Source organism: Electrona antarctica (genome assembly GCF_951216825.1).
Source record: "Electrona antarctica genome assembly, chromosome: 17".
NCBI lineage: Eukaryota > Metazoa > Chordata > Actinopteri > Myctophiformes > Myctophidae > Electrona > Electrona antarctica.
Window position 1 is genome coordinate 8,157,942 of NC_136798.1, and position 26,289 is coordinate 8,184,230.

Consider the following 26,289-nt stretch of genomic DNA (forward strand, 5'->3'; position numbering starts at 1 on the left):
CATTCATACACTGATTGCAGCGGAAGCCATGCAAGGTACCAACCAGCACATCGGGAGCAATTTGGGGTTCAGTGTCTTGCCCAAGGACACTTCGACATGTAGACAGGAGGAGCCGGGATTCGAACCACCGACCCATGGATCATTGGACGACCTGCTCTACCTCCTGAGCCACAGTCGCCCCTACTGAAAGTGACTGCATGTCTCTCATTTCTCTCCAAAAGCACAAGTTGGGGGTCCCCAAAAGAATGTGTTAATATAGTATATCACAACCACTTTAGTTTGTGCCACTTTGCGAGATCTTTTTTTTAAATTACTAAAATCTCAAAAATGCTTGGAATATTTTCAATCATTTTACAGAAAACCTTCTCTTCTGCATGGCAGTCACTGAGACAACACATTTTCAGATGGGGCCGATACGCGGCCGAATACATCTACATGTGGGGTCCTTCCTTGGCAAGAAGAAGTTTGATAACTACTAGCATTCAAGTGGGTTTTAGTTCCAAGGTGTTTGTTTTTATTAATCCTGTGGAAGCTGCCTGAAGGCAGCCGGTCCCTAGATGGCACTGTGGCCCCTGGAAGAGAACGGCCGGCCTTTGGCTGTTTATCATTCAGCTGTGTGACAGCCCCTGTAAAAAGCTTTTGTCAGTGGAACAGGAGATTTAGAGTCCAGATTAGCGCGCTCATATCTCCGCAGTTAATTAGGACTGAGGAGCCAAATGAAAGCTCTGGTCGCTAAGTGATGGAGCGGAACAGAGCGAGGAGGGAGGTGTGCTAGGCCGTCTGCACTAGAGACATGAAAGTGAATTAAGTCCACACACACACTCCATACTCCCCACACGTGCACGCACGCACGCACATTAAAATGTGTTTCTGTACTTTCACCTAATGGGATGTTTAATAAACACATGCGTATATAGGCCTATACATTTGGACACTTGACTTTACTGTATGCAGACTATGCACATTTCCTACGTATTTAAAAGTGTGTGTGGGGGGGGGGGGGGGCGAGCTCATGTTCTGTGTTATGGGGAATAAAAAAGTATTAATAAAAAAAGAGAGGCATTTGCATGTGTTTGTGAGTTTAACTTTAATGTATGCACGCACGCGTGTGCACACACACACACACACTTTCACCTAATTTTAACACATGCGTACATCTGGACATTCATACTGTATGCACCGGGCACGCATATACATATATCTTACATATTTTAAAGTGCAGGTCAGCACATGTACCGCAATACATGGGGTGAAAAGTACGGACATAAAAAATGCATTTGCATATGAGCATTATTTGCATGTGTTTGTGGTTACCGTTTAACACATGCATGTATGCACACACACGCTGTGCACATATACACAAGCACGCACGCACGCACACACACACACAGACTTCTTCAGGTGTGTGTGAGTGAGTGAGTGTTTGCCCTTCATAATCCTGGAGGTACAGTGAGGTCAGGGTTCTCATATTTTACCTGTCAGTACAGATCACCATTGTCTTCAGTGTTACTCCTGGGTTTGCTCGGTGGATATTGCTCTTGCCCCGCAGCTTCTTCACGCAGTGTGTGGGGTGAACGCTGCAATCTACACTACAGTGTGTGGGGTGAACGCTGCAAGCTACACTACAGTGTGTGGGGTGAACGCTGCAATCTACACTACAGGGTTGTAGCCGCACTGTACTGTAGGCGTTCTTGTGCCACTGCTGTATTCTATTCATTGTATTAGTTATTGGGGAGGTTGTATGGGTGATGTCATGTGTTACGAGGATTTCGTGTGTCGTGTTATTCTGTTATCCGTTGTTGCAGTGGTGGAAAGTAAGTAAGTAACTACGTACATTTACCCATGTTCGGAAGTCTATACAGTATATGGTTGACCAGAGTCCCTCAGGGCTCCATACTGTACTATTATTTCTGTCTTTTTGTCTGTTTTCTGTTATTGTGGGGAAACCTTTCGCTGAAAAGCCGACCGACAAGCTCACAATGCGTCGCAACTCCACGATACGGATGCTGGGGTTTTAGTGAGTGCTTTTATTTTACTTTACACTGCACTCCACTTAGTCACTCCACTAGTCACTCCACTTAGTCACTCCACTAGTCACTCCACTTAGTCACTCCAATAGACAAAGTATAAAATATAGGATTAATTGGTTCATGTACAGTGTGCATGAACCAATTAATCCCCATTTTATGCTTTGTCTATTCGAAAATAGCCCATCTGCAAACTCGCAACGCATCATATCGTTATGATTTCATAAAGACTCGTTTCAAAACAGTTTGAGTATACTTTTACTTTGAGTATACTTTTACTTTGGTATTTTAAGCATATTTGATGCCAATGCTGTGTGTGTGTGTGTGTGTGTGTGTGTGTGTGTGTGTGTGTGTGTGTGTGTGTGTGCGTGTGCGTGCGCGTGTGTGTGCTAATGACTGTGTTAAACCACAAAGACATTCGAACGCTACACATACACATAAAAGGCCTGTGTTCAAAATTTGACACGTCGGCATTTTACTTAAGTACTTCTTCCACCACTGCATTTGTGTTTATGTGAGAGAGGCATGTGCAAAGTGCAGTAGACACTAGACAGCCCCTCTCCCCCTTTGAGTTGGTTTTGTGTCAGCCTTGCGTTGTGAATAAAAGTGTGTTCCTGTGGAAAGCTAGTTGTCATGGCTCTTTCTTTACAGGGTAAATGTCGCAGCCGTTCCAAGCAGCCATGATGCACATTTTGAAATATGTAACCTAATTGGCGTCAGGCTAATGGCATTACAAAGCAAATTGCTGATATGTGGAATAAACACATTATAAAACATTGATATATAAACTGGTTCAGAGCTTAGGCCTAAAACAAAAATGTTATCTCTCAACCAATTATTTCTGTTTTGTGTTGGCAAGGAGACAGAGGTACTGCAAATGCAGTCACACACCACAAATCCATTTGGAGAAACCATTAGTGAATGTAAATTGTTTTTCTGTCAATTAAAATATGAGTTATACAACCTGCGTTGATGTAATCTCTTTCAGCTAATTTGACTAAAAGGAAAAGTAGTCGGTGCACATAAAATCCAATCAGTAACACGTCAGCCAACAATCTTACAAGGTAAAAAGAATTCTGAACATCAGACGGATATCTTGTCTTCTTTGTAGGGCATCTTGAAAGCATTGATTGATTTTGCCATCTGCTTTAACATTTTGTTCCAGAAGTGGAAACAGGCCTAATTTTAGAGTTAATTGTTAACGTGGACATAAGAATTCTAATGCCAGTCTGCAGCACCAAAGTCAATCTTCTTAAGGTAGCCTACTCGCGGTTTCAAACGGGTTGGGTCCCAATGAGTGGGGCAAACCAATGACATTTCTATTTCTTTGCCATGTTGTTGGTGTCACCGGTTGGTGTTGAACCACTCCCGAAACCACCTTCGTAATGACAGCCATATTGGCATAAATATAGTAGTGTAATGTTACACTAAATGGAACAATTTGGTATAATACTGTATAGGTCTAGACAAAGGTCTATTAATAGGGAATATTGTTCCTGGTAGAATTACCTTCTCTGCCGTTGATTTTCTATGGGTTTGTTCGTTTGCTTTTTCTTCCTCATATTGACCAACCTAGTTGGTCTGTTATTTAAATGTTCACCCCACGCCTCCAGGAACTTGGCCTTTTCCTTAGTTTCTTTTCCAAGCTGTTGTTGTAATCAAACCTACAGTATCCTAATTTCATTCCCTTGTAAAAATGTAATCAGGTCAATTAGAAATGATTGAGTTTCTCAGTCACACGGTAGGTTTCGGGAGTACCAGCGACAATCTGACCTTTCTACCGGATGACAATAATTATGTTAGTGTAGTTAATTTAATTTAGTACAAATGCTGAAACAAAGTTCTTCTGACAAGAAAATATGTTATACGTTACGTTAGCCCAAGATAAAGAGGGTGAATAATTGTACCCAAGAGGAAGATGCATGGGGTTAGGTACAGTATGGTGCATGGATGGACTGTCTGAAGCTCATCGTTAGAAAAAGACAACACAAAACTACAATTCCTTCAAGAAGAAAGAGAGGCAGAAAGCGAGGAAAGTGCTCATCGAACAGATGACAAATGACTCAGATCCAGTGGACAGCTCAGAATTCCTTTGAAATACAGTCAATTAGACTGTCAAACATCTAATGGAAATTAATGTATTTAATAGAATATATTTTTATTCCATGAGTGAATAATTTCAAACACATAGGCCTACTATATAGCCTATACTGTATGCATTTTTATTTGATATGTTTGCACGTTTCTTTTTAGTGTGTAAAGTTCATGTTCACGTGTTTTTAGTGTGTAATGTTCATGTTCACAGGCCTCGCTGAATGTAAAAGCACTGTAGTCTGTAACGTTCATGTTCACAGTCTGAATGTAAAAGCACTGTAGTCTGTAACGTTCATGTTCACAGTCTGAATGTAAAAGCACTGTAGTCTGTAACGTTCATGTTCACAGCCAGGCCTCGCTGAATGTAAAAGCACTGTAGTCTGTAACGTTCATGTTCACAGTCTGAATGTAAAAGCACTGTAGTCTGTAACGTTCATGTTCACAGTCAGGCCTCGCTGAATGTAAAAGCACTGTAGTCTACTCTGTAACGTTCATGTTCACAGTCAGGCCTCGCTGAATGTAAAAGCACTGCACAGTGCCACTGTAAGTATTAATCCCTCTCCGCTTTCCGGTTCCCACACTGTAAAATCCTCAGTGCTCATTTAAATCAGAAGCGGGTATGCATGGATCCATGTGGAACCACATGGAACCTTACGGGTCCATTTGTGTGCTCTTTACCGTGCACTGCCTGTGGCAGGATGAATGAGTTAATATGTCGCCATTATACTGCCTGAATATACTCACACATGCCACTCTGATCTCCTACATCAGTGGGGCTATTGCAAGTTAATGACCAGCGCCGCCCGCGAAGGCCCATTTGCACGAAATATGGACGGCGTAAAAACGGAGCAGGGAAAAGCAGGTGCTGCAGCCATTCAGCCACTCGTAGCTCGTGGAGAATCTCATTTGGCTGAGCTTTTTCCACCAAAAAGGCTGACCTAGAGAAACCCGAAACCATTCCTCCAGGATGGTAAGAACCTCTGATAAGAAACCCCCCCACAATCTCCCACAGCTTCGTATTCTCTCTCTCTTTCTCTCTCTCTCTCTATCTCTCTCTCTCTCTGTGTGCACCAAGAAACCAGGTTGGACTTAGGCGCATATCCTCTAAGTATAGTGATAGTGTCAGAAGAAAGCAGAAGAAAATTCTGGGAGGAAAAAACGGGGGCGCGGAAAAGGGGTGAGTTGTCCTGTTACCGAACATACCGACCAATGCACTCACTCACCCTCTCTCTCTCTCTCTCGAGCCACGGTGCTTAGTTGGGATGGAAATGACACCACTTCTCAGGAGAAGACTGTTCCGCGCAGGTGATAAATGGGGGGGGAAATTGTGCTTCTGTGAGTCATCACCATGGTGACTAAAAATGAATTCATACAGACATAAAAACGTCTGGGTTTCCGAGGCTACTTTCCGAGTGATCTTCAAACTAAAATTTGCGTTGCAATGTTAGCTCAAATTAGCCTTTGAAGTCTCTAGGGAAGTCTGTCTCCAAGAGAAACAATTATGTTAAAGGAGAATTCCATGCTAGAAGGCTTTCTTACCTTTATTTGTAGTTGTTACGTCCCCACCAAAGAGGTCCAGGAATTATTTTGTGCAAAAGTGCATTATTGGCTATTTCCCCTAATATAAGCCCTCAATGGGGGTTGGGGGTTTGTGCAATTTCGCTTATTTTCATCGCAATAAGTAGTAAAGTGTGCCGCTTGGGATACTATTTACATTATGAAGAGAGGATATATACAAAATAAATAGATTTTTGAGCGATGGAAATAAGCAAATTAGCACAACACCCCATAGCCCCATTCAATTCAATGCAATTCAATGCAATTCATTGAGGGCTTATGGTAGGGGAAATAGCCAATAATGCGCTTTTGCACAAAATAACACCTGGACCTCTTTGGTGGGGACGTAACAACTACAAATAAAGGTAAGAAAGCCTTCTAGTATGGAATTCTCCTTTAAACAAAATGTCATTACATCTCTCTTGGAGAGAGCTATAGGCTATAATGTAGAGCTACATGTTCTCTGTTGTACTATGACATGGATGATGATGAGTGACACAGCCACCCACATTCTAACATTGAAAACATTGGGAACAACATTTTTATTTCTGGGAGTTGTTTGGAGTCAAGGAGCATAAAACAGCAATTAACGGGTTTAAAAAGTCACCAACACAAGAAATCAAAGCGGAACGTAAAGTACTGACCGATCTGTATGGAATGAAAAATGAACAAGATTAGCCATTAGGGATCTGATTTAAACAGTGTGCCAAAAGGAAATAAACTGAGATTTGGAATTATGCTACATGTTTATAACAGAATAAATAAAAAAATAAAAACATAAATAAACAAATAAATAAAATAAAAAATAATGTGGGGGGAAAAAGGGAAAACACCTGCGCAAGTCAGTAAGGTGCAAGCAATAGTTCTCCAAATCCATCACAATTTGTCTTTATTCTCATGATATTGTTTTTCTTTTAATCTCCAATAAAAAAATAAATAACATTAAAGTAAATTTAAGAACGGGGAGGAGTCGCTAATACAAGATCCGGGGAGGGTGTTCTTCTATCTGATTGACTGCTCCCCCATGTTGTCAAATATTCATGCGACTTGGAGAAACACCATCCAGAAATACTAGACTTCTAAGCTAACAACATTTGCTGCCCGCCTAAACAAAATGTCCCTGTGTGTACATCACTTTATCGCCAGCCAGGGGTGTAGTGGAGGGGGGCGTGTGCAGGGGAGCAACGCTCCCCCACTTCTAAAAAATAGGATTTCGGTTTTGAGAATGATATTTTGGTACGATTTCGGCTATAGGCAATTTGATGAACCACTTGAACCCCAGCATCCATATTCTGGGGGGATTGGCCAAACATAGCATAGATCTACAAGCTCACAACACGTTGCAGGGCCATGCGTTGTGAGCTTGTAGATCAGCTATTTTTGGCAAAAGATATTTGGTGTCAAGGGGAGAAACGCTATGGATGCGCCCCACCACTTCTGAGAGTAGCACTACACCCCCGGTTTATCGCCAAAAACGAACGAAAAACAAAACTCTCGTCATGTTAGCACATCTGTAAGATCAAATCAGAAGGGCCGCCTGTACAATAAGAGTACCCAAACGAAAAAACAAATAGAAACTCAACGGAAACAGGTTTATATACAATAATTTGACCAGCAAAATACAACGGCTATGATGTAATAAAATATGTAAACATATCTGCTGTTTTTGACACAGTCTACTGTGACAGTATTCACACTTGTTTCTCACTTGAATAGGTCTTAATCTCGGTTGTTGCTCCAATCTGTCCCCACCAGACATTGAATAGGTCTTAATCTCGGTTGTTGCTCCAATCTGTCCCCACCAGACATTAATCTGTCCCCACCAGACATTGCATTTTGCAAACAGCATCTCCAGAATTGGAAAGAAAACTGGACCCGAACAAAAGTAATAAATGGCCAAACTACTGGTCTATGAAAAGAGCTGAAATAAAATAAATAACAGGGAAGGGGGAAATCCTATCCTCTATATTTTTTTCTTCTAAAAGTTGGAAGAAATAACCTAGCATTTTGCCTGGTGGAGCCATATTTAGCACGCTTGAACAACATGTGGAATTTGAATGTCAGTGTATAGCAATCCAATCGTCAGCCGAGACCAGGGGGAGGGGGAGGGGGGGGGGGGGGGGGGGGAGAGAAAGAAATTGTGATACATCGCTGTATCAACTTCCTGCTGAGCATTCAATGAGCACTGCCAAGTCAACCCTGACTGAATATCATCTCTTGAAATCAAAAACCATTGGACCTAAAATCAACGAATAACTAATAATAAATAAAAAAAAACCTTACAAAAAGAAACCATGAAATCATGAAGACACCTTGAAGTATACATATATCTTACCTCACCTCGCCTCTGTGAACGGTACATTTAATGTAACCATATTTTCCCCATAACCACTCAAACCCCATGTCTATACCGTGCCAATGTCAAGTGGCGAAAATAGCACATCTACAAGCCCGCAACGTGTCGCAAACACGACGCGTTGTGATCTTGTAGCGCAGCTATATTTCGCTATTCGACCAACAGGCTGCATGTTGCATGCATGTCTATTACGACATGCCCCCGGAATAGGGGTGCTTATAGGGTTCACGTGGTTAAAATGTAAATTGTGTTTTGTTTTAGTTTTTTTACCTCAGAACTTTTCAAGACAATCATTGTTTCTTCTGGTCCCCGCACGTACACAGATGCCAGCACCACGTCACATACACCTCACATGCATGCTCAGAATGGCTGAAATGACAGTGATTGCGTTTGTTTTTTAGTTTTTTTTTTATCTTACAGGGTTACGATGGTATCAAGATCGTTTAGAACTCTGATGGATCACACACCTCTGACAGTCAACTTGGGATAGTGTGTTGTATGAAACAGTGATGTCTATCTTACACTGCCAAAATGTCTCACATGTATGGGCGCGCGAGGTGGGGGGAGGTGGAGGGGGGCGAGGAGGGTGGCCGAGGGAGGGGGGACACTCCTGCAGTGAAAAAGTTCTGTTGTGGAGTCCCTATCAACCGCCGTACTGCATTGTCTGTCCGGTAAAGGTTACCACAGTAAAGAGCGCCTTCCGTTATCCATGGGCGCTTTTTTGGATATGTTCTCTTTTGTCTTTTTTGTTGTCTTTTAACGTCTTGGTCCATCTCGAGTCCTCAACATTTTTTTTATTTTTTCTTAAATCACAGTTGCCAATATGGTACTGTCAAAATGTTTGTATCTTTGTTTCAAACAGTTTCATCTTGGGTTATTTGTTTTTTTTTGTACTTACTGTGTTGGGAATATTTTTCTCTCTCTCTGTATTTTCTATACATAATATTCCTTGTCCTTGTCTTTCGGTCTCTTGCTGCCGGCGTTGCCCTTGCCGCCGCCACCCCCCGGAGTCTTATCCTTGATGACGGCGCCGTTGGTCTGCGCCGAGTTGCTGATGTAGTTGCGCGTCTCGTCCACCTGGTAGGAGCCCTCGTCCCTGTTCCTGTACTTGTACATGGCGTAGAGGAGGATGAGGATGCAGAGGGCGGCGGCCGACACGATGCCCACCACCATCCCCGTGGTGCTGCTGGACTCCCGGACCTCGGAGGCGCCCGCGGGCACCCGACGCACCACGGCGGGCACGGTGGGCAGGGCGGCCGCGGGCACCGTGCGCAGCATGGGCGAGGTGACGAGGGGCCCCCGCGGCTTGGTGCCGTCCAGGTCCAAGGCCACCGTGGGGAGGGGCAGCAGGACTACGTCCGGCTGCGGGGGTTTATTGACCTCGCGGTTGTTCATTTTCCCGGCGGGCCGCTTAGGGGGTGCGTCCGAGGGGGCCGCGCCGCCCGCCGCCGGCGGCGTGGCCCGGATGTCGGGCAGAGGCCGGGTGGGTGTAGTCCTACCCGCCTCCGAGGCCTTGCTAGGCCTCAGGTCCTTGGCCTCCCACTTGGGTGCTAGGGCCTTGTAGCCGCCTTCATAGGCCGACGTGGTCAAGATCTTATCTGTTACCAGGGAGAAGGTGGTGTAAAAATCTTCATCGTCAGTCGGGGGCAGGCTAGAGTCGAAAGCCTCGCCAGAGCCAAACCCCGACGAAATCACCATGCCATCACCACCATCATCATCATCATCATCATCACCACCATCACCACCATCCTCACCACCAACACCATCACCATCCTCACAATCATCGTTGCCTCGGTCCGACAAGCAAGGTACCCCCGCCTCAGTGGCCATGGCCAGGGATTCTTTGGTGGTCTCAATAATGGTGAGGACGGGGCGTAGGGTCGGGGGGAGGGAGATGAAGGGAGAGCGGGTGGAAACAGAGGGAATGTCTATGGGGTCCTCAACTAGCACGGGGATGACTAGCTCCCCTCCTAGAGAAAACAAGGAGAAAGAAACAAAGTTCAGAAACGATTTCCATCAGCAAAAGACAACAACGAAAGAAAATCAGTCAGAGTTGCAGTCAAACACCAAAGGAATTGATAACCCAACAAAACATAATCAAATAAATAAAAAAAACAGAAAAGGCAAAGCTCAACATAGGGATGAAAAATCATATGAAAAAAAAACAAAACAACAGAAATAAAGAACAGAAAAACACCATACCAGTGCAAAATCAATCAAACCCAGAACCAAACGAGACAAAAGATTGAAGGAAAACAACAGCCATAAATAATGTATGTGTTGCATCAAAAGGCTGCGAGGGATGTGCAGGGTGAGCCACACTGAACTGACTGACTGAACTCAAACTTCTCCATGTTGTGGATGTTATATACATTTATTAGAAATGGGTTTATACTGCACTGCACACTAACCATGGGCTTTTATACTGTAGTTACAGTTGTTTATTCAACTCTGAGAGTATAAATGCAAGTTTGACAAATTCTATTAGACCTACAGTTAAATATCTATGGGTATCAAATGTTAATGACCAATGTTTATTTACATCTAAAGGTTTGTTTTTAAGAGGCCCATTTTCCTTTTTGTCCATCCAAAGTGTAGCCGTGGTACAGTAAACAGTACATTAGGTAAATGTAATTCAAAGCTTATACTTAAATCCTATTTACTTAGTTGACCCCCCAGGGCTCTAGGTCTGCCTGCTCCTTTTCCCTATTTACACCAAATCTCTTCGCCAATAACAGCCGATCTACAAGCTCACAATGTGCCACCCACTGCAATGCATTGTGAGCTTGTATATCGGCTGTTTTGACCGAATGTTTGCCCAAGAAGAGGGATGCTAGGGAGCATTTGGTTAAAGATGATGTTTATTTTTTAAAGGAACTCAGAGTTCTGGATGTGAGTGCTCAGAGACATTTGTTTCAACCCCACTGAACCTGCGTATTGCGTAAGCTAGCAAATTCCGATTCCTGTCACGCTGAGAAAAGAGAATTTTGGAAGGGGCTGAATGGTAATCCAAATTTCGAATGAATCCTATACTTAATCCAAAGCAAGTCTACGAAGGTAAGAATAAACTCCGCCAATAAAGTGTAAAATCATCTTCCATAGCATAGGTCATTATTATGAAGGGGAAATTGCTTTCCCCCCCCTTATTCAACATCACTAGGCTCCCCTATTTGCCCTATTCAACATCACTAGGCTCCCCTATGTGCCCTAGCCCCTTGCCTTTTGACTCCTATATACAGTTACCACAATGGCATAAAGTCACCCAGCATTTCAACGACACCTGAATGCGTGAAAGGTTTACTTCCTAATAAACTCATATTCTCACTTGCATCAGCCAGCGTTGTCATTCTACATGTTGGAGTGCAAGGCTACTCTATTATGCATGTAGCTGTGGTGAGCTGAAAGTGAGTGAAGGATTGCATTCCAAGTCTGAAATGTTTCTAGACTATAGTATAAAGTAAAATGTCTGGGGGGGAAAAGCATCGGCTGCATGCATACTTGAAATGCTAAGGAAGTTAAACTCACAGTGGAATACTGTGAATGGAATGCTGGGTTAGGCACTGAAGGTACCCGACACATGTATTACATTTATTTTATTCAAAAAATAAAAAAATAAAATAGATAAAGAAAAAGGCAACAGAAATATTTTGGATGGGAATGAGGGTGTTTTTTTAAGGACTGAGTCAAGACCAACAGTTAAGTTTTGGAATGAAATCCTCGACACCCACTTTGGGACAGTAGTTAATATATTGTATTGCCCAAACATAATGTTTTGCTACAGGTACAAATAATGACATTCAGATGTCTGTTGAATCTGCTCATCCTTTTGCCAAAGTGGCTTGCTTGTACACCGCAAAGGCTCACAAACAGGGCACTATAAAGAGATGCAAACCTCTCATAAAAGCAACAAAAAGAACAAAACCATAACCAAGGAAAGGAAATCATAAATATGGCAAAAACAGGCAAAACAGTTTAGAGTTAGAGCAAACATTTCAAAACATTCACAAAGTAAAGCCACAGATAGATATCCAGAAAGGGATTAGTAAGTATAGTATAAGAGATTAAAAACAAAGTCAGCTCGTAAAATTATAAAAGCCTACGAACATTTTTCAAAGAAGGAAAGCATACCATCACTTTTGTCAACTTACATCAACAAATTGCCCGCATGATTTTGGCAGGAAGAAAAAAATTTACAAAAGAAAGTTGTGTAAGAATGCCTTTGGACAAGTTAGGTTAGTTTCTTTTTAACAATGTCTGGTTAATTAGTAATTAATTTCTCTTTTTAGACAGGATGGTAACAGGGAGGCAACAGCACATACATCCACACATCATGACATGAAAAATAATCTTCACCATTCTGTTCAGGATATATATATATATATTTATATAGATTTTTTTTTCCTCTTTTTTGGATAGTCATCTCGTTTTTTATATATAAAAAAAGAAAACTGTACATCTATGTCTTGCTTTTGACCAGATCATCTCCATTATTATTATTTTTTTAAGTTTTTTTTTTTTTATCTCTCCGTAAATATCTACAGCCGGATTAGATTATCCTTTTTCTCACTTATTTTTATTTTGTTTTTTTGATTTCCCTTGGCTTAAAGTTATGATCCAATGGATGACTGTACATATCTTAGTGTCTCTTATGTATACGGGATCGGGAAGGAAGTGTGAACGGGGTGTGGGGGGGGAGGGGGTGGGGGGCGGGAGGTTGGGGGGGGGTGGGACCTATGAACATACTAGGAAGGAAATGACACAGATGGGGGTGAACGTGTACATCAGTTGCCATGTCCATGTAAAGGCGGCACGAAGCGGTCGGGCGGCATTTGAGCTTTTGGCTGTAAGGAAGGGATGGGGATATACAGACAATGAGCATATATATACATGCCCATGTACAGAAGAGAACAGCACTCTCAACACTGACACTTGGTGTTTTTTACAGTCCCTAAGCTGCAACTTCTTTGCCATGCAAAACAATTTTAGTCAACATTTTGTTTTTTCGGAAATCCAAATTTTAAGGAGGCAGCAGATTCTGTCTATCAGGTATTATAACAGGAAGATAGAATGATAAACCCGGTGAAGAACAGTTTGGAATTTCTAATTCTCACAGAGAGGTGAGGTGAGGGCGGCTTCACTTTTTTCTCTATGAATTGAGTAATTCGAGAAGGCCCGATTATGGTTGGAATCATGTTTTTGCCAGGCCCCCAATCTCAAGTGGTCTCCTGGGGTCGTTAAATGGATGATTCATAGAGAAAAGAGGAAGCTAATTAGGTCAATCAATCATCAAAACAATCATCGGTTCTTAGCAATTCTTAGCAAACTATAAGATAGTTAACGTTTGAACATATTCAGAAATAAACAGAGATATCCTCATATATGTGTACTTACATATATGTATCGTACAAAGACAAAAAATAAGGAAAAACAAATTGGCAAGCAAGAAAGAACGGCATTAAATTTGTCACATTATCAAAGATGAACAACCAGAAAGCACACACTGAGGCAGACAAAGAGAGAGAGAGGGGGGGGACAGTCCATGGGCAAAATGTCACCACCTTCAATAAACTAATAATAATAAAAATCATTATTATTAGTTATTCCTCGTGAAGTTTCTCTTGTTAGTATTTTCAAACACGGGACAGGGCGTGCAATCTGGATGTACGTCAGAAAGAGGAAAATCAAGACATGGATTTTTCTTTCTATAGTTTGGTTTCTATTTAAAACTTAACATTTGGACTTTAAAGAGGCTGGGTTAATGCATGCTTAAGTAAGTTGCATTTAGGGAAAGTAATAATACAATAACACTACAGCAAGCCAGGGTCAGGAAATGGGTAAAGGGGTTGTCAGAGGGTTCAAAGGTCAGTAAAGAAAGATCACTGCCACCAAGGGCTGTGGGATATTGGTCTCAGGAAAAGGAAAGAATTTTGGTCTGCATCCAACACGTGGGAGAGCACACTTTGGGTGATATACAACCAACATTACAAAGCATTTAGTCCCACCGCCTTCTCTAATTAATCAAGGGGGAAAATATATACTGATAATTAATGGACTACTTTTAGAAACAGTTTAGAAGCTTTGTGTTAATGTGCATAACCAACAGCCTTCGCTTGACAGATATACATAGTGTTGGGAGGAGTTCCACGAGAGGGCACGAGGCGTTGCTTTTATTTACACCCCTGGTGAATGCAATGCGGGAGGCACATTTGTCTTCCTTTATCAAGTGTTCGCCCTGCCCTTCTGGCTGTTTCTAGAAACCTTGCAGTCATTAAGGTTTCTGTGGCCCTAATACATGGAACGACCTACAAAAGACATTCAAATTGACCACATTGGTACCCTTGCAACGTTTTAAAACCATGGTGAGCATACAGACCCCACAATGTGTAACTGTTTTTAGATCGTTTTGAAATTTGTTTTTGCTTTTTATTTGTAAACCTATGTAATTTCACATGTATACCTTGTATTGTATTGTATTCTTTTTTTATTTTCCTGATCTTCCTGATCTTCCGCCGTAGTCTGAAAACCCACCTCTTCAGACTCCACCATGGCCCGTAGCACTTGCCCTAGCCTAGCCCCTTAGATAGCACATTATGTAGACTTAGATAGAATTTTAAACAGACTTATAGCTTGTTATGTAGACAGCTCTAGAATTGCACTTTATGTAGTCATAGCACTTTATAGTACACATGTATAATATATTATATAGTATAGTAAGTATAGTTTACATAGATACTCCACTGTTACGTTCTTAGTTTACGCATGATTCATGATAACTACTTTTTATATATGTGATGTATGCCATGCTTTTTGTTATTGCTTAATGTAAATCGCTCTGGATTAAGAGCGTCTGCTAAATGCCTAAATTGTAAATTGTAAATTGTAATTGTGATGTTTTTCTATGTGATTCTATTACTCTAAGACACTGAAAATTTGTTTGATTACCCGAGAATAAATACAACTTAAAGCAGAACCGTCCTTGCTGTGGGAGAGCATTAGGTGTGAAAAATCTTAAGTGTGAGCTGAGTGCCCACTGACTGCATGTCGCCAAATATCAGCAGGTTTAATGATGCTGATGTGAAGGCACGTCAAGTAGATTGTTTTCTTTCCCCCATCACTACCTCTGTTGGTGTTGTGTGTGGCTATGGTAATGTACTGCAATCAGCAACCTAAGCTCTTTGTTCGGTTGGAATTGGAAATAGCAGCTCTGCGTGCACGATTTCATCTGCAACATTGTTTTATCTCATTGACTGTGCCCTTGTTGTCTTGGCCTTGTTTGCACGTCGTCACTCCATTATTGGGCTAACAGCACTTGGCGACTGTTGCTTTCCAATGCTATATCAACAGAACCCTTGGATGGGAAGGAACCGTGGCAATCAGGGTCTCTGGAGGAAGCCTGTGCAGAGGACCTTGATGTGTTAGTAAACACTTTAATCCTGTGTAAGCTCCTAAACAAGCTGCGCACATCTGTGAAGCACATTTTCTGAACTAGGCAAACAGCCGCTGTTCTAATGGGTTTGCTTAACGGAATTGTGTTTGTTTTTCTCCGTGCTCGGGTTGAGACCAACGGGGCTTTTGTTCTAAGCCTCTCTTCCTTCTTTTTGTAATTCCCCCACTCTGTAGCAATCGCAGTGTTCACCATAGCGTTCATTTCCTTCCAAAAGGAGATGAGGATGGAATTTCAAAAAGGACCTCGGCAGGTCGACCTAGTAGCCTCGCAGCGAAGGAGTGAAGAGTTGAAGTATCTTCATCAATGGTTATAAATAATTATAAAATGGAGGAAATCGAAATGTGAATCTTAGGCTCTTGCCCTCCCCTATTTCCTCATTAGTCTGAAGGACTTAGACGTGCCAAGTGCTCGACTATCTGCTGAATGCCCATGCTGCCCTTTGAAGAGGAATTAAGCAAATAGAGTCAGCGCTAAACGGTCGACTGACTGAGTGGCTGACTACCTCAGCAGCTTTGAGGTTCCAGATGAAGAAAACTCAGGACAGCAGTTTCCCTTCGCTTTCCCATCTCCCCTCCCTCTCGCCCTCTCTCTCTCTCCTGGACTGATCCCCGTGTCCATCCAATGTGTGCTGAGGCTTCCGGATTGGAGATGAATCCCATCGGTGTGTCAGGGATTTACCGGCGCTACACCATAAAAGAGGAAAGCCAGCACACCCAGATGGACCCCGTCAATGGGATTTTGACGGCGCAAAATTGTAGGTGAGTCAGTAGTTTTTGGGGGGCCTGAAATCCCATTGTGGGGCTGTGGACATTGTGCCCAGAGAACTGCTGTGGCAGATTCATTCACCCCCAAAACCCACCACAGGTACAGGAAGGTGATTAACAGGCAGCCAGCCAGCAGCACGCCACCAGCCCTCGCTGTGGACACACAGTTAAAGAGGACATTCTAAGGATTACGCTGGTGTGCAGTGTTGAGGTTTCTACCAACCTCTACTGCAAAAAAAAAGGAAAAGAAAATCTGAGCTCTGTGCTATTTTTTTTTTCTTTTTATCTCTTTAGCACACACACCCCAGTCTACAGAGGTCTGACTTCTCCCCAATGTGGATGTTGATCTCCTTCACTAAACAGTGGACGATGTTAAGTTTAGAGCGGTGAGGGCACCAGGGAGAGAGGTCAGTTACTGCCATGCTGGGATATTACACAAACCATATCTCTCTTGACTGGAGAAAGTGCTCCCTTCTGGGGTGGTGTTTCACAGCCGCGGGCGCGTGGCAGATAGCTCTTAATCCGTCATCATGTGGCTGGCCGCGCTTTCGGCGCATTAAATTGGCATCTCCCGCCACAGACACGGGCGAGTCGCCCCTGTCAGCCGGTCGATTTGTTGAACGGCCATTAGGCTGCACCTCCCATGCTCGGCGGACATGTGTCAGCCGAATAACCTTTAAACTGATCTGAGGCTCGCGCCGAAGTGACAGCCGGCCCGATGGGCCCTGACGGAAGCCGGGGCCTGACGCCACCAGGAAACTCACTGATCCGTCCCTATCATACTTCACTCTACGCCCTCTACAGCTCCTCCACACCCTAATACACATGTACACGCGCGCACGCACGCACGCACGCACGCACGCACGCACGCACGCACGCACGCACGCACGCACGCACGCACCCACCCACCTCTGGGCTTTTGAAAAATAACTCAACTTTGCATGGACGCTTCCAACCTAATGTCTTATTTATTCTTGGTTGGATCAACAGGCTCACAACACGTCACACCGGGACTCAATTGTGAGCTCATAGATCTGCTATTTCTGCACGACACTGGCGCGCATCTATTAAGACTAAAATCAGGCATAACGGCACCTCCTGCCACAGGTTCCTCCGTCCTAACCAAAGACCCATGTCCTTAAAAACGGCCTCCTTCACCTATATCACCTCTGAATCTATGTGGCCTATAGAACTTTTCACACAGTTTGAGAACATAAACATTCTAAATGGGTACAAGTTTATTTCCTATTGCGGTCTTGTGTGAATATCGGTGGTTGACAGGAAAATAAACTTGGACCCAAGCTGTTCCCTAGCAACCCAATTGCTCTGACAAGGCCTATTCATCAAAGGCTAACGTGGTGATGGTTCAAGCGGCTCCATTTGTGGCCCATTTATTGAATGTGCTTAATCTGTCTGCATTCCACTTGGCTGTCAGCGCGGCCGTGAAACAGCTGTTCCCAACTAAACCGCTACTAACAGTTCTCCTCTTTGTAGAGATTTATGGATATTAAATGTGCTATTGACGCCATAGTGCAAACGATGAGCTGGTGCAACGCAGCCCACTCACAGACTGTCTTTACATCACAGTTAACAGACACGATTAATATCGGCTTCCGTGGCAGATTTGAATAACTAGTAGACGTGAACGTCTCGATTTTCAGCCACGATGTCTGAGAATCATTTGCACCAATCAGGCCTATATAATTACAAATTAATCACTAAACTGTGTTGATTACATGGTAATGACAAGCAGTGATGACATTAATTACTGTGAAATTAGATTTAGGAAGATTGACTTGACTCAGTTGCACCCCAAAATGAGTAACCTATTATCTTAGCACCGGTGATGGACATTGTTGTAGATTTGTGTTCTTTAATGTGCCTCCGGGAATGTTACTTTTGTATGTGCACTAAAGCACACCTGTTGTACACACTTTTATCACCAACTTAACCAACGGCTAAGTACGAGTACCGGATGTAAAAGTGTGGCAAACCCAATTAAATTTAAACTTTTGTTGGCGACCAGAGTTTTCTTCACGCTCCTTGGTTGCCCTCTTGTGGAACTCGCTCAGGATCAAGGGTGGAGGTAAGGTTTAACAGTTTTAAAACACACATTCAGACAGACAGATAGACAGACAGATGGACAGACAGACAGACAGGCATAGACAGACAGACAGACAGACAAAACAATTACAATACAGTACAGCACGAGACAAGCTGGTTTGGCAGACGTAGCAGAGACACGCGCACGCGCTCGCAAGAACGCACACACACACACACACACACACACAGACACACACATACACACACGCACAGAAAGACACCGGACGCCTCAGAAGCAGGAGCAGCCATGGGGGACAGCAGTGGAACCAGTCCACCGCTGTGACCCCTAAACACACACCACCAACACATTATACTGTTAGCCAGCAAGGAGAGTGTATAGGGAGGACGTGGGGAGGGAGGGAGTTATAGCCTGAGATTTATGGGTGGACATATAGAAGCATACAAAATGGCTGCCAATCATATCCCATGCAGAAGCACAGCAAGGGGGGGAGGGGGGAGGGAGAAGACTACTGAGGTCTGACACATTACAGGTAGAGTTAGTATCTGCAGTCCAGTACAGTGTGCATGCCACATAAATGCCTTCTACTTGGAGCAACAGATAGAAATAGAAAAACAGATATACTTTGTGGCAATAAAAGTCTTTTTTATGCCATCCGCAGTCAAAACAGACATGTATATGTAAGGCTAAAAGAAAGAGGAAGAGGTGAGGCGGAGTGGGAAGGAATTGGAGGTGGGAAGGGGGAGGGGAAAACGGGGGGTGTGGGGGTGATGTTTTGGGTGGAGGATTGGGCGGGGGGGTCGGGGGGGGGGTCGGGGGGGGTCAGAGGGGAGTCATTCTTTCACACACAACTTTCTTGAGACAGAATGGGGTTGCCTGCACAAGGCCCAAAAAAGGATGATGGCAAGAAAAGATTTTGTTGCCGGTTAATTTCCCTGTGTTTCATCGGAAATGAGGGGCGGGTCGATGGAGCAGGGCGGAGGGGTTTGAGGGACGGGTCGATGGAGCAGGGCAGAGGGGTTTGAGGGACGGGACGGGGCGGGAATGTTTCTTTGGAAGCCATGTGGCACAAAATCCAAAAACATAAAACTAAAACGAATCAAAATTTCAACACAAAGTAGATGATGAGGAGGAGAACGTTGATTTTTTCCAACCACCAAAAGTTCATGCGGCACAAGATGAGGCAAAAAACGGGGAGGAGCGGCTTTTATCCTTGCTTGGAGGATGATGGACGACGGATGATGGAGGACATCAAAGGAAAATAAAACGACACCAACAGAACAAAACTAGCAACCCCAACCCACCGCCCCCCACCCCAACCCAACCCCAATGCAAAGTATAAAGAAAACAAACGTGGATAAACTGAAATCATTTGTGACCCAGCCAGTCTGGGTCCAAATCGATAAGAGCACAGAGAGATGTTCATAATTATGTGCATCGCAGGTAGGAGAGAATGAAGAACGATAAAGGATAAAGAAATCAAACCAACCCAACAAACAAACAAACGTCATGTCATGCAACTGGTCACACAGCTGGAAGCAGGGCGAGGAATGAGGGCATGAATTTCTGTGTCGACATGGTGAAATGTACGTACAGTATGAGTGTGTATGGCTATGGCTATGTATGTTGCCACTATATGAGGGGAGGGTACCATGTTGTTCACGTTGGTCCTTATTTAGTTTTTAATATAAATCTTACACTACCAGTTACTTGCACTTCCACTTTTGAGCATACTTGGGTTTGTGGTTCTACAAATAATTTGCGGCGAAGAAACACAAGCTGGCACATTCTGTCCGTTCAATTTAAATAATCTTAGATGTATTCACTCCGGCAAATTATGCTTGCAAATGCCAGTTGAACCTGAGGAGAAAATGACTTTTTATTCACATCAGAGCCTGTGAACACAAGGAGCAGAAACTGTGTGCACAATTTCCAGGGAAACAGAATGCCGCTGCGGCGGAATAATAAGGCTTCAATAGAAATGAGTCGCTTTCACAGATATATAGGGCAAGAAGCTAAATTAATAGCTGATGGATAGTCGCATAATTATCTCTCGTATGTGGTAATATCAACACATATTCAGAGGCGTCGTTTAAATAAATGCCTAATGCTATCTTTTGTTTATCTCTGGCCAGAGGTATAACAGCGTGTAAAAGTGACTGATTGTTACCGCGGCGGTCTGAATGAAAACGGCCTCATTATTAGCTACGAAAAGTGGACATATGCTCGGTGCCAAGCCGGGGCATATTTAGCCAGATTAAGGCGGCATCAATTAGTCCGCCGTGATGGCGTTTTGAAGGACAGCGCGGCAATTAAAATCGCCTGAGCTGGTAATGATTTCCGCGGGGCCTGAGGGGAATTGAAGTCTCTCGCACACTCAGCCAGTTTCAACGGAGCCTCGTGCACTCCAGGTTTATCCCCACGGCCGCTGGGATGAGAGCCAAACCCTCCCGTGGCAGAGAGGCCTTGACTGACAGCTGCATATTAAAACCTCCACAGTGCGGCGGTCCAAACCCAAGTTGTCTCAAAGGAACCTTATCCCGTTTTGATCTGAGGGCTGTCTGCTATCTTATATAGCGCCGACACTGGAGCGTTGCTTTACCAGCTGCACTGCTCAGTGTCTGACTCTGGAATATTATCACTTTGACCTAATGACATCTAAAGTGTGTCAGTGTGTCTGCATGTGTGTGTGTGTGTGTGTGCGTGCATGCGTGCGTGCAGGTGTCAGTGTGTCAGTGTGTGTGTGTGTGTGTGTGTGTAAGGGGAGGAGGGAGGAGGGGGAGAGACGATGCGCACAGAAATTCGAGGATATCTGTTCTCTATTAGAATGTTTCAGGTAAGGCAAGCCTCCGACGAAGGAAAACAGAGGTACAAACAAGAGAAGGAGGAAGAGGAGGAGGAGGAGCGAGGAAGAGGAGCGAGGAAGAGGCTCCGTTGCAGTTAGTCTGCTACATATCACAGTATCTATGCTGAAAGCATCGTTTGCTCTCGAAAGAATCTCAAAATGTATCCTCTGTCGAAGGGGGGACGCACACACACACACACGCACAGCAAGAGGAAATCAACCATGTACAGGACAGATACATTTTGAAGCATCAGTGTGGGCGACATGGGGCTCGATACTAATTTTGTACTTTGTCAACGTCCAGTTTCAGCTTTTTTTCCCCTCTCTCCCTTGCTCGCCACTGAATGCTGAGCGGACAAAATTAGTATCAGAAGCCTCGCCATGTCTGCATCTGGAGGCCCCTTAACAAAGTGTAACTTGTACTGGAGATTATTAAGTGTGGACTTTATCTATGGTCTCAGGCTATGCGTATATATATAGATATATATATATAAATATAAATATATATATATATACAGCAGTTGAGCAGAAGTCGAGTACACAGTAGAGACTGTTAATGTCTTCTCTGACAGAGGGCACGCTAAGGATACCATCTGACAACTTACTTCTTTCATCCGCCTACTTCCAAGTGCTTAGAGCTCTTTAAAGCTTACACATAGAGGACCCCAACCCCAGCATCCTCCCTCCCCTCTCTCTCTCTCTCTCTCTCTCTCTCTCTCTCTCTCTCTCTCTCTCTCTCTCTCTCTCTCTCTCTCTCTCTCTCTCTCTCTCTCTCTCTCTCTCTCTCTCTCTCTCTCTCTCTCTCTCTCTCTCTCTCTCTCTCTCTCTCTCTCTCTCTCTCTCTCTCTCTCTCTCTCTCTCTCTTCCCCCCCCCCCCCCCACCCCACCCCTCCACGCTATCGTGTATGTTTTCTCTGCTGGCGGTTTTGCTTTTATGGGAAGTCGTTTGAAGTTACACTTGAGGCTCCCATGGGACATGATGCTTAGAGGAGTGGCTCCTCGACATAGCAAAAAGAAAACAAGAACTCAAAAACTCAAAGAAAGAAAAAAGAGAGGAGAGGAAGTATATAGACCGAAGGTTGAGAGCAAGCACGGCGCGACGCGCCAGTCCTACCTGCGTGTCCGGAGTCGCACTCCTCCAAGTCCTCGTCGTCACTGGAGCACTCCGCCGACGACACGATGTCATCTGTCGTCTGCTGAGATGGGCACACGCCACACACACACACACACACACGCACACGCACACGCACACGCACACGCACACACAGAAAAACACGTACGCACATCATCCGAGAACACACACAAACACATACAAGTGCATTAGACAGTACAAACGTAGATACAAACCCAACGCACGCACGGCACGCACGCATAACACGCACGCACGCACGGCACGCACACACGGCACGACACATACTTACACATGCACGCGCGCACACACACACACACACAGAAAATAAGATGGTCAGAAATGGCGCAGTGCATTGAGTTCTCAACTGTACACTTCCCCACAGACTTCAAGGATATACCGCTGGCACTAACCCCCACCCCCCCCACACCACCCCACCCCCCAACACCCCACCCCCACCCACCCGCCCCACACACCACACACACACAGCCTGCCCTTCGACATCCATATATCACTTTGAGCCAATCATATTTCACCGTGTTTATCATTCCTCACTTTACGGCGCGTCCTGCCTGCACAGATAATTGTTTTCCTTCGCTCGGCACTCGCTCTGCCGGAGATTATTTACCGCCCTCCCACTGCCCCCCTGCTTCACAATCAATGGCCCCGCCAAGCCCTCGCCAGATCAACACTGTCCTGGACTCTCTGATTTGTGTGTGTGTGTGACTGTGTGACTGTGTGTGTGTGTGTGTGTGTGTGTGTGTGTGTGTGTGTGTGTGTGTGTGTGTGTGTGTGTGTGTGTGTGTGTAGGGGGGCCATATCCGGACCTGCAGTGGATTATCTGCACCTTCCAAGTAGCCCACAATTCTGATTTATCGCCTGACACACGCACACGCACACACACACACACACACACACACACACACACACACCTCCGCGTTCGGGTCGACCTACGGAGGGACGGCATGGAGGTTGTATTTCACGCGGCGAGGTGCCATTCGGCCCCGCCGTTTATTAGAAGGGATTGGTGGGCCGATAAAATAAGCCCTGTCACCGAGCAGGGGTTATGAAATCAGAGCGCTGATTGAGTTTCCCCGTCCGTCCGCGCCCAGGGCGCAGGGACTCTAAATATCATTGAGTTTGACAGACTAATGAAACGCGCCCCCCAACGTCTCTCTCTGCTCGCCGCCTTTATTTCCATGTGCCGTCTCCCGCTGATGATGATGATGCTAATGCTGCTGCCCTGGAGGACGCAGAGGTTCTCATCGCTGGCTATAGACACGCACGCACGCACGCACGCACGCACGCACGCACGCACGCACGCACGCACGCACGCACGCACGCACGCACGCACGCACACACACACGCACACACTGAGGACATTAAAACTTTAGGACGGCATTTTTATAAATGCCATTTTCACAATCCGTTGCCATTTGTAACGCTAACCCTGATAGCTGAGTTGTATGTAGTTGCACACACACACCAGTGGCACGCATTGAACGTGGTACATTACAATGTGTTGCACTGACTGTCTGCGACATGTGCACTTGTAGGTAGTCACTATTCTTGGCATGCGATACCAGTTCCCAACTATAAGACTGAATCTGGCATAACTCCAACCCTAATCCGTGTACCATACCGTCTAATTAATGCCTGACCCTAACCTGCATGCTTTCATAGTTGTAAGCCTCTGAAAATCATAGTTGTAAGCCTCTGAAAATCTCTTGCAAGGACCAGGAAAACTGTCTTCTCAATGTCTATTTCTCAAATTCGACAGTACGTGTAGGAACATTTTTCAAGTACAATACACACACACACACACACACACATCTGCTATGCATAGATTTAAATTAAATACACCAAAAACATGCTGCTGAGGGAGTCTTTTTTTGTAGCATATACTCCTAATATACTTTATGTATGTGATTCTAGGGATATTTGTTGTTTCTGTCTTCCTGTATCAGTGTGTTTGGAAATGAGCTTTTGTGCCCGTGTCACGTTTGTCTGTCTCGTGTGTGCGTGCGCGTTCGGGCGTGCAATTTTTATACAGTGCGATTATGTGCTTCGGTGACGGGAAAGCGACACTGAAGCAAGACGGGGGACTCTCTAAACTAAATTGTTGCAAAATATGGCCCCCTGGTAAGTGTGATATTATTTACTGAAGGCACATTACGAGCATACAAAGACTTGGGTCTCACTGAAAGGGGGTTATATTGCTTGTTATTATGATAGCTGCCTGTGATGTGGGAGGCTGGGCGAGAAATGAAACCCACCGCCACACACAGCCACTTCACATTCTGTTCCAGCCATTTCAGCCTTCCACGCCATCGTGCATCATCACTAGTTCAAAGCTTCAACGCAGACTGTGTGTATTTCTCTGCTATGCACTCATAGAGCAGCAGCCCAGAGCATCTCTCTGGAATTCTTTTTTAGACCTGTCTGAACTGAGTGGTGCTGTACTGTACACTGTACGCGCGCGCGCGCGTGTGTGTGTGTGTGTGTGTGTGTGTGTGTGTGTGTGTGTGTGTGTGTGTGTGAGGGTTAGGCTGCGCAACAGTGACACTTGGTGGTGAAAAAACGGTATTTCCGTTGCTCAGACATACAGAGGGTCACACATTGCTGCGTATAGGAGTGGCTAGCATCACTCAAAAGACATATTTATATCAATATGCCTGCACTGATCTCTCTAGAATACAATGTTCAAATAATGGCTGGCTGATCACAAGGATATCCAAGGACCCCCATAAGACAAGATGTTTACGGCTCTGGCAGTGATTTTCACCAATTTTCATTTCAAGGACCCTGAATTAGGGTACGGACCCCCATTTAATGGCATTACTATCTCTGGGACTGTTGTGGGAAATATGAACTCAAATCTATATAGTATATTGTTCCATGCTAGTCTGTCTGGTCGTGTCTGTGAGCAACGACACCTTGGCCTGAAAGCCTGTCTTAATCCAATCAACCCTTTGATCAAGCTGTATGTAAAAGACCATGTCACACCTATTGTTTGTTATGAGACCCTGCTGGGCCTGAATAGGTATCACTAGGTAGTTCCTGTCTCAGGAGGGGGGCGACAGCCAAGACAGTCAGGGCGTCTGTATTGTATTGTACCTTTGTGAAGGTCATGTTTATCTGTGGACCTGCTTCTGGGGTATAAGAGAGGACCTACGGAGAAGCTGAGAGGAGGAGAGTGGGATGGAGACGACGAGAGAGAGATGTACTGAGAGAGAAAGTTTGAGTGATACAGGCGAAGCCGGCTAGACTGAGAGATGTTGTTTGCTGTGTTGCTGTTCTTCTGAATAAACTTCTAAGATATACATTCACCCGGATGGACATATATTATAACAGGACCTCAATGTATATTGTAAAATCAAAGTTAATTTAACTCTGAGAGTGTATAAATATAACCAAATGGACCCGTTAGGGAACCATTTTGTTCCATGTGTACACTCTCTGAGTTACAGACCCATATTGTTCCATTTGGTTCCTAATTATCATTTAGCTGGGGACCCCTCCCTCAAGGACCCCTAGGGGTCCCCAGACCCCACTTTGGGAACCACTTCTCTATACTGTATATACTAAACATGACCTGAGTTGTCTCTGTTGGTGTGCTCGTTTACGCATCTACACCAACATGTCCTTGATGAAAACAGACGATCTACAAGATCACAACGAGCTTGTAGATCTGCTCTTTTCGGTGACCGTTTCCCCACAGCATATAGTTAGTGACACTAGGGTTCAAGTGGTTAAGCCTGATTTACACTCGCTCGCGCCTGAGAACAGCACACATGTACAAGCTCTAGCTGAGCTTGTACATCAGCTATACTTTGGGGAGCGCTACTACACTCGGTGTGCCTCTGTCTGTACGGAGTGTACGCGTACCAGTGGACACGCGCGGACGGACACGTCCTCACGCTGAGGCGTTTGAAGGCATGAGGCCTGAGGATCTGGGCTTACTGGTGGCCTGTGGCTTTCCCCGTGCTTTTCAATAACAATCCCAGC

At 44.6% G+C, this 26,289-nt stretch overlaps 1 protein-coding gene across 2 annotated transcripts in view; it reads right to left on the bottom strand.

The window, feature by feature from the left end:
• Positions 1-6,201: 6,201 nt before the first annotated feature.
• LOC306941203 (neurexin-3b-like) overlaps positions 6,202-26,289 on the bottom strand; it is a 317,329-nt gene continuing 297,241 nt past the window's right edge. For both annotated transcript variants that reach the window (XM_079526517.1, XM_079526516.1), the window contains 2 exons: positions 22,267-22,348; positions 6,202-10,004 (listed from right to left, as the gene is read on the bottom strand). In XM_079526517.1, the coding sequence (XP_079382643.1) occupies positions 8,968-10,004; positions 22,267-22,348 (1,119 nt within the window). In that variant the 3' untranslated portion in view covers positions 6,202-8,967. The remainder of the gene's footprint in view (positions 10,005-22,266; positions 22,349-26,289) is intronic.